This window comes from Tenrec ecaudatus, chromosome 5 (genome assembly GCF_050624435.1).
Source record: "Tenrec ecaudatus isolate mTenEca1 chromosome 5, mTenEca1.hap1, whole genome shotgun sequence".
In the NCBI taxonomy this organism is placed as follows: Eukaryota; Metazoa; Chordata; class Mammalia; order Afrosoricida; family Tenrecidae; genus Tenrec; species Tenrec ecaudatus.
In genome coordinates, this window is record NC_134534.1 from 138,961,589 (window position 1) to 138,974,497 (window position 12,909).

The 12,909-nt window shown below is 41.8% G+C and overlaps 1 protein-coding gene across 1 annotated transcript; it reads left to right on the plus strand.

The window, feature by feature from the left end:
• Window positions 1-676: 676 nt before the first annotated feature.
• On the plus strand, window positions 677-11,572 carry PSMD6 (proteasome 26S subunit, non-ATPase 6). Its single transcript, XM_075549944.1, has 8 exons — window positions 677-901; window positions 1,531-1,736; window positions 3,852-3,997; window positions 4,277-4,496; window positions 4,601-4,709; window positions 8,528-8,696; window positions 11,189-11,266; window positions 11,376-11,572. The coding sequence occupies exons 1-8, from the start codon at window positions 757-759 to the stop codon at window positions 11,470-11,472; spliced, it is 1,170 nt and encodes a 389-aa protein (XP_075406059.1). The 5' UTR covers window positions 677-756; the 3' UTR covers window positions 11,473-11,572.
• Window positions 11,573-12,909: the final 1,337 nt, after the last annotated feature.

A 12,909-nucleotide genomic window follows, 5' to 3' on the forward strand; every position in this document is an offset into this window, starting at 1 on the left:
GGAAGGCCATTAACAAGATGGATTGGCACAGTGGCTGCAGTCATGGCCCCAACATGACAATGCCGAGATGAGACTGGACCCGATGGTGTTTTGTTCTGTTGAGCATCGGGTCACTGTGAGCCAGCGCCCACTCCACAGCACGCAACCACATAGGAAAGACCCAGGAAAGAGTAAGGACCAGACCCGACATGGGGGTTGAATCTACTGTTAAAATATATATCTCTCGATTATATATATATATAAAATCTCGAAAGAAGGGCAGCTTCTATTAATTCTACAACGGAATGAAGAGTAAAATAGTTTAAAGCAAGGGTGGAAATAGGTTTAGGAATTAGAATTGGATTTGGAATTGGATCCCTATTATGGGGATTCTGCAGGGAGCGTTGGTGGAGCAACGGTTAAGCACCTCACTGCAAGACTGGCGATCCAAACGCACCAGCTTCCTTGGAAGAGAAGGATGTGGTCATCCAGTTCTGTAAAGGTGAACCCCAAATCCACGCCATCAAGTCCATTCGGATTGAGAATGCACCGGCGCACAGCCTTGAGTGGGAAACTCCTTGGGCGCCGCTAGGGGGCGCCAGCGTCCGTGCTCAGGCCGCTCCCGGCGGTGGCCAGCAGAGGCCGCTGTCGGCGCGGATGCCGGAAGTCCCGTCAGAGGCGGCAGCCCCGCTCGTCGGCTCCTTCCGCTGCCGCCGCCGCCGCGGTTGTCTGCTGGGTTGCTGTGTTCCTTTCGCCGTCCCGGGCCCCGACGCCGAGATGCCGCTGGAGAACCTAGAGGAGGAGGGTCTACCCAAGAACCCCGACCTGCGCATCGCGCAGCTGCGCTTCCTGCTCAGCCTGCCCGAGCACCGCGGGGACGCGGCCGTGCGCGACGAGCTGATGGCGGCCGTGCGCGACAACAGTGAGGCCGCGCGAGCGCCGAGTCAGCGGCCTAGGCCGACGCCGCGCGCGGGAGTCCGCGGGAAGGCCCCCGACCCCAGCCCGGGCTTCTCAGCCCTTCCACCGGCCCCCTTGTGATGGGCTACCCCCGGGGAACCCGAAATTGCTCTGTGAGGGGGCAGCTTCTCTGTTCGGTCTTGAGCACGGGGGACTCGAGATACACTGTCGTTGGGGGGTGGGCCCGGCCTAAGGACTTCACTGGAGAGGAGAGCGGAGTTTGAGACCAGTTCTTAAGCCCTTTCGGGCAGTAGTAGCGCTTGGGGGCGTTGGGAGCGGCGGGGGCTCCCGGGTGTGTGTCCCGCTCATTGCCTGGGAACTCGGGGAGAGCGCTGTGTGGAGGCGAACTGGCTCGCCGGTGTGGGTGTAGAGGCCGAGGCCGCCTGACTGCCCCAGCTGTAAAACAACCCCACCTGCAACCGTTTACAGACCTGCTGGCACAGCCCTGAACCAAGCTCTCCCCGCCCCGCCCCCGCCCCCCAGTGGGTTAGGGGACTGAGGGGTGACCCAAACAGTGTGCAGGAAGAGGTGGGTGCACTCTTGACAGTCCAACAGGCTCAGGAATCCCGCTCTGTTCCATTTTCTTCCTTTCAGACATGGCTCCTTATTACGAAGCCTTGTGTAAATCCCTCGACTGGCAGATAGACGTGGACCTGCTCACGAAGATGAAGAAGGCGAACGAAGAAGAGCTGAAACGTTTGGATGATATGCTGGAAGACGCAGAGAAGAATCTGGGCGAGAGCGAGATCCGCGACGCCATGATGACCAAGGCAGAGTACCTCTGTCGGATAGGCGACAAAGTAAGCAGAGGTGGCTGGCTTCTCCTTTGTGGTGAAGGGACCCCACACTCGGGAAGCATTCCAGATTAGGGAGACTTCTTTTATTAAGCAGCAATTTACTTTGGGAACACTACAAAGGTTGCACGCCTGCCTGCCGGAGTTAGTGAAACAGTCTAAAGACGCGTTCATACAGGGTCTTGCTGGTCCTCGCTGCTTCTCTCCAAGGGCCGGGCTGGTGATGCTTTTGGTGTTTTGTTTTCCATTTATTCTGAATTGGGCTCATTGGAACCAGTGGTTCTGTTCATTTTACAATTATGTGATGCTCTCCTGTAACAAACCTAAAACATAATAAACATTGAAGTTCTTTTCTCAATTCGGTAGGTCTGGGAGATCATTCCAAGTTAATACATCCAAGGTCTGTTCTGGTTAACTGCTGCCGAATTTTTACATGTTGGGTCAGCTGTGCCATAATTTATGTAGCTGTTGATGGACATAAGTGTAGTTTTCAGCCTTTCTTTTTTTTGCTCTACCAACTGTTGCTGTGTAAAACACTTTTTGGCACACCTCATTTCTGGGTATGCTAGTGATTCCGTGGGGTGTATTCCAAACCTTAAATGGCTACCTCCTAGACGGTTTCATTTTTGCAGTAAAAGTTTTAGTTGGCATAGTCAAATCTGTTCCCTCCACTAGCCAGCCCAGTTTATAGTCCTCTGATGCTGCCTGAGAGAGACAGCTCCCTGCCAGGTCAGAGCTTTCTAATTTAGTAGCTGTGGAGTGGTTGAAAGGGTGTACTGGCCGTGTGTTCTCAAGTATTCAGGTGTAAGAGAAGGTCGTGATGGTCATATAAAAGTGAAACCAGGCTCATGAGTCAGATTGCTGCCATTCTCATTTCAGTTTCAATCATTAGGAGGTACTACTGCACTTCTGTGTGTCTCGGGTACTGGATCTGTAAAATTGGGGTGACAGTTTCTCCTGGATGAGATTTAAAGATGGGGGCAGAGACCATAAAGTCGTACCTGGTACATAGTTGATGCTAAATAATGGGGAGGTTTGGTGCCCTGGTTGTATAGTGGTTTTGCATGGGGCTGCTAACTGAGCAGTCAGCAGTTTGAAACCATCAGCCACTCCTCAGGAGAACGACGAACTGTTTGCGCCCATGAAGTTGCAGTCTCAAAAACCCACACGGGCAGTTGCTCCCTGTCTTACAGGGTCTTTATGGGTCTGAATTGTTTCAATGACAGTGAGTTTGAGGGGGGGTTTTTTGGTTTGTTTTTAATTAAAACAAGCTATGTATTACAAGTGAACGCCAAGCCTAACACTTTTGACTCAGGCCTTGAATTTTTAAGAGCATGCTTGACTCAGCATTGGAGGATTGTCATCTGGTGATGTTCTTATACATTGCCTCCATGTTTACTGAGTAGCATACTTGGAGAAAGAAAGAAAAAAAATCCTTCCTATTTACTCTCCTTTGCCTTTTATGTTTTCTTTAGTATTACCAGAGAGTGAATTTACTGGGATTTTCTTAATTGATTATGGTCATTCTTTCTGATGCTCATTTTGCTGCAGAATTGTTAGTGGTTAAGTCTTTTAAGAAAGGTCCTTCTTTTAACCTGCTCTCAGTAGTGTAGTCCCCATTACCGTGGAGTGTAAGCTGTGACAGGCTGAGCTGCTGTTTTCACTCCTTAAGCTTGCTGTCATGTGTTTCTCCTGGATGCACTGATTCTGGTCAGTGGTTGAGTGTATTTAGAAACCAGGAACGGATTGTTAGATGTGCTCGTTGCTGTCTAGCCCTTTTGCAAACTTAGGAGACAGTAATTACATAAAATAAAGCCACAGACATATACCAAAAAGTACCAGCATATAAAAAAGTGATTTTATTCATTCTGGTGTCTTATGTTTTGAGATAGAATTGAATACTTAGGTATTGGAGTATTTAGAACACTCAGAGGTTAAATACTGATGTACTTAACGACAGCACACTCTACACAGGTGTACAGGGTAGTGTAATAAGCACTTTGAACCCTTGACTTTGCGGTCCCTTATTTCATCTCTGCTCCCACCCATTGGAAGAAACTGCAGGCAGCTGATGTGCTTTGACCTTCCTCTCCTCAACTGATGCTTTGGTTGTCTTGATAGGAAGGGGCTTTGACGGCCTTTCGAAAGACTTATGACAAAACGGTGGCCTTGGGGCATCGACTGGATATTGTGTTCTATCTCCTCAGAATTGGCTTATTTTACATGGATAATGATCTCATCACCCGCAACACAGAAAAGGCAAAAAGGTACATTGTTCAAATGAGGCGATATATATTCTCTCTAAATTTCTGATGCTGCAAATAAGGGATTAATGTAAGAAACATGTTCATTTTCTTTTCAATGAGTAAATTTGGTCAAAGAATTTAGCATTTATTTATCAAAGAATTTATATATTTAGCAAAATCTTTAAAAAATATATTTGGTAAAATAATTCTGTTGGTGCAAGTTGCTCACTATTGTTTGCTCCTTGAAAATTACAGAAACCTTAAAAATTGTTGCTACCCTTAACTTTTTATTTTTCATAGCTTGATAGAGGAAGGAGGAGATTGGGACAGGAGAAATCGTCTAAAAGTGTACCAAGGCCTTTATTGTGTGGCTATTCGGGATTTCAAACAGGCAGCCGAGCTTTTTCTTGACACTGTTTCAACATTTACATCCTATGAGCTTATGGATTACAAGACCTTTGTGACCTACACCGTTTATGTCTGTATGATCGCCTTAGAGAGACCGGACCTCAGGGAAAAGGTAATGAATGGCTGGAGCATTCAGTACTTAGATTGCAAGATTGACTCGTGCTTTTCTAGTTTAAAAAATCATTCAAGATAAGATTTTGTTTTTTCCAATTCTAGGTTATTAAAGGAGCAGAAATTCTTGAAGTGTTACATAGTCTTCCAGCAGTTCGGCAGTATCTCTTTTCACTCTATGAATGCCGTTACTCCGTTTTTTTCCAGTCATTGGGTAAGCACAGAATGTCTCATTTCAATCATGTCTTATCGGAACTCTGATAGTTCTGGTGTGCAAACAGCCTTAGAGGATTTTTCACACATCTGAAAACATGTGAGCAGAAAATCATAGGCTAAAGTTTTTGTTTAGAGGGTGATCAGCAAGCTAGCATATTTCTCCTTTGTTTAGGGACTAAAAATTGCTTCTATATTTTTAAAGGTTTATAAAATTAAAGCCAATGAAACGAAGCGCACACACCAGAAGTCTGGCTCTTTGCTGATCAGCCTGGGGCAGTTGTAGGAGGGCATGAGCAAGTCAGCCTGGGGAAGATGGGAGGGCATTCTGAAACTCCCTTTGGATGGAGGTGAAGTGACCCTTGCATCTGACAGTGGGTTATCTGTGTGCCTTAGCTAAACATTTATGCTGATTTGTAAATGGCTGTGGGCTGAGGAAATGGTGTGCTGAAAGTACTTGTGTAGTTTGTAGTGATTTACCTGAAGAAATTTGCTGATTTATTCTCTTGCTTTCCATTCTTTCTGGCCATTTGATATTCTGGTACCCAAATGACCATATTTATATCAGTAAGACAATAGGGATCCTTCCCACATGATTTTCTTACATCTTAAATAACTTAGAATCAATACATTCTTTTATTTTATGAAATAAATTGTATCCATGACATTTGGGGCTGGTACATATGTAATTATGTGTGTGTGTACATACATGTATACATGTGCTTATCTATCTGCATATGTCATTGTTCTTTTGGTTGTTCAGTAACACACTCTTGTTTTCTGCAGGCCTGTCTTATCCTTCCTTTGGCCTCAGCTTGGCTTATTACCTTGTTCCCTCTCTTTCATTTTTCATCGTACACATACACATTCAGATATATAACATACATCTGAATGGTATTGATCCCCAAAAAAGACTGAAGAAAAGTCAGTAATTTTAATCTCTAGAGATTGCCATCTTGCTTGAGCCCCATATATATCATTGATTTCACTTCTCTTTGGCCTCCTGTAGTCTTGTTAGCTGTCTCTCGCTACGTTGTGCATCTGCCATCCTTGCTCATCCGCTTCTACATGCAGCCTGGGTCTGCCCTCGTCTCTGCACAGCGGTCTGTCTGCCTTCTGTGCCCACCCTCGTCAGTGGAGGGTCTCCTGTTCACTTACTGTGTCACTTTATTTTCTTCACAGAACTGTGTAGTTTAAGAAATTTGTTTTATTTGCCTGTTTGTTGCCCTTTGGAATTTATTTTGTGTGGCAACCAGGATCTTGTTTTTGTTTATACCTTAATTCACTAGCTTAGAGCAGTAAGTTAATTGAAAAAAATAATTCGTGCTTGTGTGAGTTTCTTAAATCCTATGTACAATTTTGTTGTAGTCATATTTTAAAAACGTATTGGCATATGATTCACACGTCGTACAATTCCATAGCGCAGGCGCACGAAGAAGTGCGGTCATCACCACAGGCAATCGGAGAGCATTTTCTTCTTTCTCGTTCCAATTGTTACTCGCTCATTTTCCCCCAACCTCCCCTGCTGTGCCCCCGGGAGCATTAATTCAGTTACTATCTCTAGATTACCTATTCTGGATTTCATAAACAGAAAACCAGATCAAACACAACAACAAATTTAACAATAAAGCAAAACAGAAAAACCTCAGTAGAAAAGAAAGAAAAATTTAAAAGCCAGATAGAACAAATTGAAAATGAGTCAGAAGGGAGAAGAAGAAATGATCGAGTGTTACGTTTTCACCTGACTGCGTCTTCAGTAGTCCACTTTGCCGTGCCCTCTGCATGCCAACAAGGCTGTTCACGTCCTGTTCTCTGAACAGAGGGTGTACCAGGTAGCTTATCCACATGCATTTCCCCTTCAGTTTTGTTTTCTTTTAACTGAAAGAAACTGGTTCAGAAGGGAGATCAAATGGTAAGATACTTAATTTTAAGCTAACTACATCTGCCATGGTGGACTTTACAGTGCTCTGTCTGCTAACAAGACTGTTCACGTCCTTTGTGCTCACAGGGCATTCACCAGAGGCTTAATGTACATGTGAACCCTACAGATGGATTTTGGTTTCCCACAGCATTCTGCAAAACAGTTGTTCACAATTTAAGCTCTGAGACATTTCCCTCCTTGAGATTTGGGTTTTATTGTTGATAATCTTTGTATCATACACATTGGTGTGCTGCTGCCACGTGGACTTACTTGAACCTCACTTAGATGGCTGCTTGTTTGAAAACAAGCCTTTAAATTCCTCTGATAGCCAGGCACCAAATTGATAGCCACACTTTGCTATTAGCACCCTTATCTTCAGTGATCTCTTGATAAGAGAGACATCAAGTAGGGCCATGTCATAAGAATTAATTGTTCTTAGATTGGCGCTCAAAGAGCAATTGTATATAAAGAAAACATCCCAGCCAAGTCCATAAGTGTGATATTAGCCCATATGTCCAACATTAGTCCACGAATTCCTCTTCAGACTCACGCAGCACATGCAGTTATGCCCAATGCAGGCAGAGAGGGAGAGGGAGAGAGGCCCAACTTCTGATGGCAGAATCAAGAGGAAGTTCCCAGAATCCTCATGAGAAGGCCATGCCCGCAAGGAGGGATCATGGGGCTGTGACCTGTTTGAGAGGCTAGATTCCACCCCTTCATTCTTTTATCAAGTTGACATGAAATTGTGTAACCACCACAATTATCAATCACGCCCCTGGGTCATAACATGATTCTAATGATAGTGTCAGTTTAGCCAGTGGTTTAGAATTGAATCACTGTTGAAAGAAACAGACATTATACAAGTATAGACTGGCTATTAGAATCTCATTACATAAATTGTTGACTTGTACAGATTACATTCTTAAGTAGCTAGGGAAAACATTTTTAGGTGTTCTTTATAGAACTATTATGCTACAAACAAAGATGGGGGACCTCCAAAATGTTCATGGACAGCTGGAATTAAGAGATACTGGAATATTCCCACAAACTTTTTGAAATCCCTTTGTCCTCTGCTTCATAATTTTTCAAGGTATGCTTATGTGTTTTTCTATTTAGAATTTAAGTTGTTTTTTTTGTATATAAATTTATTGGGGACTCTTATAGCTCTTATAACATCAATTGTATCAATCACATTTGTACATATGTTGCCATCATTATTTGCAAAATATTTTTCTACTTGAATCCTTAGTATCAGCTCCTCTTTTTCCCCCTTCCTCCTCTACCGTTCCATCCTCATGAACCCTTGGAAAATTATAAATTATTATTTTCATATCTTACACCCACATTTCTGTTGTTCCTCCCCCTTCAGAGGATGATCTTTTCTTTTTTTTTGAATCTATACTACCTGAATTTTTTTTTTAACAATTTATTGGGGCTCATACAATTCTTATCACAGTTCATACATATACATACATCAATTGTATAAAGCACATCCGCACATTCCCTGCCCCAATCATTCTCAAGGCATTTGCTCTCCACTTGCTACTTTGGATTTCTGATTTTCTTTGCCTGCTGTTTATACTTGATTGGTTTTTTTAAAGTAAGATAATTTACTTAAGGACATGGGAAAATTTCCATGAATAAAATGTTAGCACTTGAACTTTGTCATCTGTCATCAAAGTCCCTTGGAAGCTGTTTCTTGTCCGATGGTTGATGCCAAGTAGATGTTGAGTGGTGTGTTGAGTGGTGTTGGCTTATACAAACCTTGCTGCTCGGCCCCACTGTGGAGGGGTGAGACGAAAGGCACTGGGAAATATTTCACTTGTTGGATGCATCTGTTTTGGACTCAGCCAGAATTGCTTTAATTTTTAAAACTTTCCTTGGATGTGTCATTTTAGCTATTGTGGAACAAGAAATGAAAAAGGATTGGCTCTTTGCTCCTCATTATCGATACTACGTAAGAGAAATGAGAATTCATGCCTACAGCCAGCTCCTGGAATCCTATAGGTCACTGACCCTTGGCTATATGGCAGAAGCCTTTGGTGTTGGTGTGGAATTCATTGATCAGTAAGTGGAAGACTATGTTAATTCTTCAAGGTCATCTTTTAAGTAATGTATGCGCTTGTCCCGCCCCCCCCCCTAAAATATTATCAAAATTGGCATGTGTATTGCTTTGGCCTTTCTTATCCTCTGCCTTGGTGGGGACACTGACATTGCACAGAGGCTAGGCGAGTTGCTTGCTCTCAAGGTGGTTTTTTCTTCTTTTTGGACCACAATGCTGGTCTGTCCTTGACTCTGGGTCTTCATCTTTGGTTGATGGACCATTCATTGGATCATGGTGGCTCTGTAATCCCATCCAGGTTTTATTGTGCGGTTGCAAGTCTAGTCACATTGGTTGCTAAATGTGGGGCTCCTGGCACTTGAGTTATTGATTGGACTTACTGAGCCATCAGTGAGTATTTTCCCTGACTCATGCAGGAGTAAGAATATACAAGCAAAAATATAAAATAGTCATTCTGTGGAGATCATTGTGCTAGTAGCTTAGATATATGGCCTGTCTGAAAGTGAAGTGAGTGTGCTTTGAGAAGTCGGCCATAGTTCTTTTTAACAAATGCAAACACTTTGAAGCAGGCACACATTTGGATGATACAGCCTTGTATGTGTGGGCGGGAGGGACACAGGTGTGGAGGGTAAGGGAGAGGTAGTGGGCCCTGTCGTGCTTTGTGGGCTGTGGTACTGGCTTGGGATTTAAGTGTGGTGTGACGCCACTGGAGGATATGCTTAGGGTAATGGGAATAAAATTTGGGGGCAGGAAACAGAAGAGGCTATGGGGTTAGGTTTTTGTTGTGATACGGTATCTAGACCTAGTGGTGTACACTGGAGGGCAAACAATCAGAAATAATTTTTCTCTAAACATTTGGTTGTACGTATGTTTATCACATTTCCATCAGATTTTCGAAAGCAACATTAAACAAGTTTCCAGGTCCTCCTCAACAGTTGTTTAACTCAAGCCCCTTTCTTTGGGAAAAAAAGCAGTGATATTTTTGTGGTTTTTGAAAGACATGCCCTTGTCAAAATGAAGAAGACGTTAACCATAGTCTCTAGTTTTGTTTTATCTCTGAAATGCACTGGACTTTGTCTCAAGGAGTGTCTGGTGGTTCAAACTGCTGACCTTGCGGTTAGCAGCCCAATACCACTGCTAGTCTAGGACATCCTATAGCTTTAAACTGTCAAGATTGTACAGTCGATTACAAACAGAATGCTATCTTATTTCCTTTTATACATATAATTCAACACCACATGCATTTGTTCAACCATCACTGCTAAGCATTTCCAAAATGCCACATCTCTCTTCACAGACCCTTGAGGTCTCCTAAGCAAGGAGTCATCTTTTCTGTCTCCTTCCCAACCTGACCCTGGTGACCACAAAATTAGCACTTGTGGATGGAGACCTAAGAGGGGACTTGCTAGATCATTCCATCATTCTGTATTGTAAGTTTGAGGAACCACTAAAGTATAATGATTACTCCATTTTATAACTTCACCAAAAATGAATGAGGGTTTTCATTTCTCTTTAGTGTGTGTGTGTATATATATTTATATATATAAATCATAATGACATTGAACATCTTGTAATATGCTAGTTGGCCATTCAAGTTCCTTGCCCATGTTTCGGTCAGGTTGTTTTTGTAAAGTGCATTAGTTCTTGGTGTATGGTGGACATAAATTCTAATTAGGTATATGCTCCCAATGTTTTAAAAGTATATATCATTTGTCGCTACTGTATTATATCTGATTTGCTTTTGCCTCTGCAACCTGGTATCCTCAGCACCATTTAAAGACACTGCTTTGTCATTTCTACAAAGAAGCTTATTGGGATTGTGATGGGATTGTGTTTATTTTTAGGTATTTTATTCTTTGAGATGGCATGAATTCCTTTCCAGGTGACTTCTTTACTTTTATTAAGTCTAGTCCCTTTCTTGTGATATGTTGTTCTCTAACAGACCATGCCATCGGTGGAAAGGGGCAGATAGGTAACAAAAATGCTGCCCAAATTGTGAAAGGAGATGAATTTGTCTGACAGCTTTACTATTATGTTTTATTTCTGACGTTCCTTTTATGTGTGTAATTGCTTATACCTTTTTCATATTGAAGATAGTGTGACTTAATACATCTCTGCAATCCTAATATGCTATTCTGCCTTTTTTTTTTTTTAAATCTGAGACCTCAAGAGTTACTTTGAAGTTGAAGGAAACTTGGCAGTTGATTAACTTTACTTCCTAGGCAATGGTTTCCTCTGATAGGAGGGGGCATCAAAGAGTTCATAATAAACAAGAGTTAATTAAGATCTTGGAATTGAATTTCCCCATGAATTTTCTTGAAGCCCCCCTTTCTTTGTTTTATTATTTGATACCTATGTTCCATCTGAATATGAACTCATAGGATAATATTCTGGTATACAGTATAATCGTACAGTATACTAGGGATGATCTTTGTTTCTATTGATTAAACAGAGAATGCTTAACAAAACTAAACTGTTCTTCTCCCTTTTTAATCAGGGAGCTCTCTAGATTTATTGCTGCTGGGAGACTACACTGCAAAATAGATAAAGTGAATGAAATTGTAGAAACCAACAGGTACTTTTATCTTGTTCATTGTTTTTTATACTGCTCAGAATAAGTGCAATTTTTTAAACGGGGAGTAATGTGACAATTCTGTTTTTTTTCCCCTTGAATTTATTTATAGACCTGATAGCAAGAACTGGCAGTACCAAGAAACTATCAAGAAAGGAGATCTGCTATTAAACAGAGTCCAAAAACTTTCCAGAGTAATTAATATGTAAAACCCCATAAACAAAGGGTTTCCTTTAGAGATGTTTGGAATTTTTATTGGTTCACCATGTTACCAACTCAACGGTATAAAATAAACATTGTTCCAATTTACTTTTTATTTTTTTTAACATTTTATTAGGGCAATTTACTTTTTAAAGGTGAGTATAACTATTCTAAAATAGTCATTCATTAAGTGGTTTTCATTAAGTAAATTTCAGATTTTAGTATATAATTCCAACTAACTGCCTTATTTGTAAAATAAGAATATAATCTTTATATTCTAATTTGTCTTCATACAATACTTGATAATTATTCACCAAACTCACTGCAAGTTAGCAGTTCAAAACCAGCAGCTCTCTGCTCCCTTAGAGGCAGAACTTCTTTAAGGGCCTTCTGAAAAGTCTTCAAGTCGAGGCTAGGGAGCAACAAAGGAAAATGGGGAGTATGAACAGTCTGTTGTTTAAACTGGGAAAGCACATCGTCTAGAAATCGGTTGTAAATAAGCTGATATAATTTATTCTCAATAAAGACAGAAACCCAAAAGGGCAGATCTAGTCGGCTTTATTAGGATCCCTATGATGAAGGTTATTTATACGTGATTGGGAATCAAAGTCCAATAGTAAACACCCCTCATGGCAAATTATCAGAAGCAGTAGCTAGTGTCATTGTGCGGCAAGGAGGACCGGGTCGGTCGATGATTTGGTAAAGAGTGCAATGCGTCAAAGCCGGACTTTGGGAAGGAGTTTGTGTTAATAAGATGCTGGATATTTTTAAATATTGAGAACACTCACCTAAGTGTTTCTAAAATGCTTATAAAATCCTATTAATGATTGTGATTTCTTAACCTCCCTGGCGGTAATCCGAAGTGTGGCTTGGGGTAAATGGTAACTGTCAGAAGTTTATCATACCTGGAATGTCTACTAGAGAGATGAAAATGAGAAGTTTTTAAAATATAAAACAACAAATTTTAGGCAAAACAATGTACCACTTTGGGTACAAAATTAACTGACATATTTAGACTGCCAGGGAGGTTAAAGAAATTACGGCTTAAAAATTCCCTTAAAACCCACCACCATCGAGTTGATTCTAACTCATATAACTTGGTTCCCCCGATTGTTTCCAAGGCTGTAATCTTTGTGGATGAAGACGGCCTCATCATTCTCCCAAGGAGGGTTTGAGAAGGCCAATGTCTGTCAGTTTATTGACACCACTCCTTCCTTCAGCCAGTTCCCAGCGTGGACCAATGTGAACACTAATAACTAGGAATTTAAACGAAGGCTTTATTTTGTTGCTCATCTAGAAGAGAGAAAAGCCGCAAAGTACTTTATCCCTATCCTGCTTGATTTTATTTCTGCAATTCTAGGCCAACTTCCAAATATTAACGGGTGAGGAAGACTGACTAGTATTAAGTGTTACCTTCATCTCAAGTAATTAAGGTGAGGAAACTG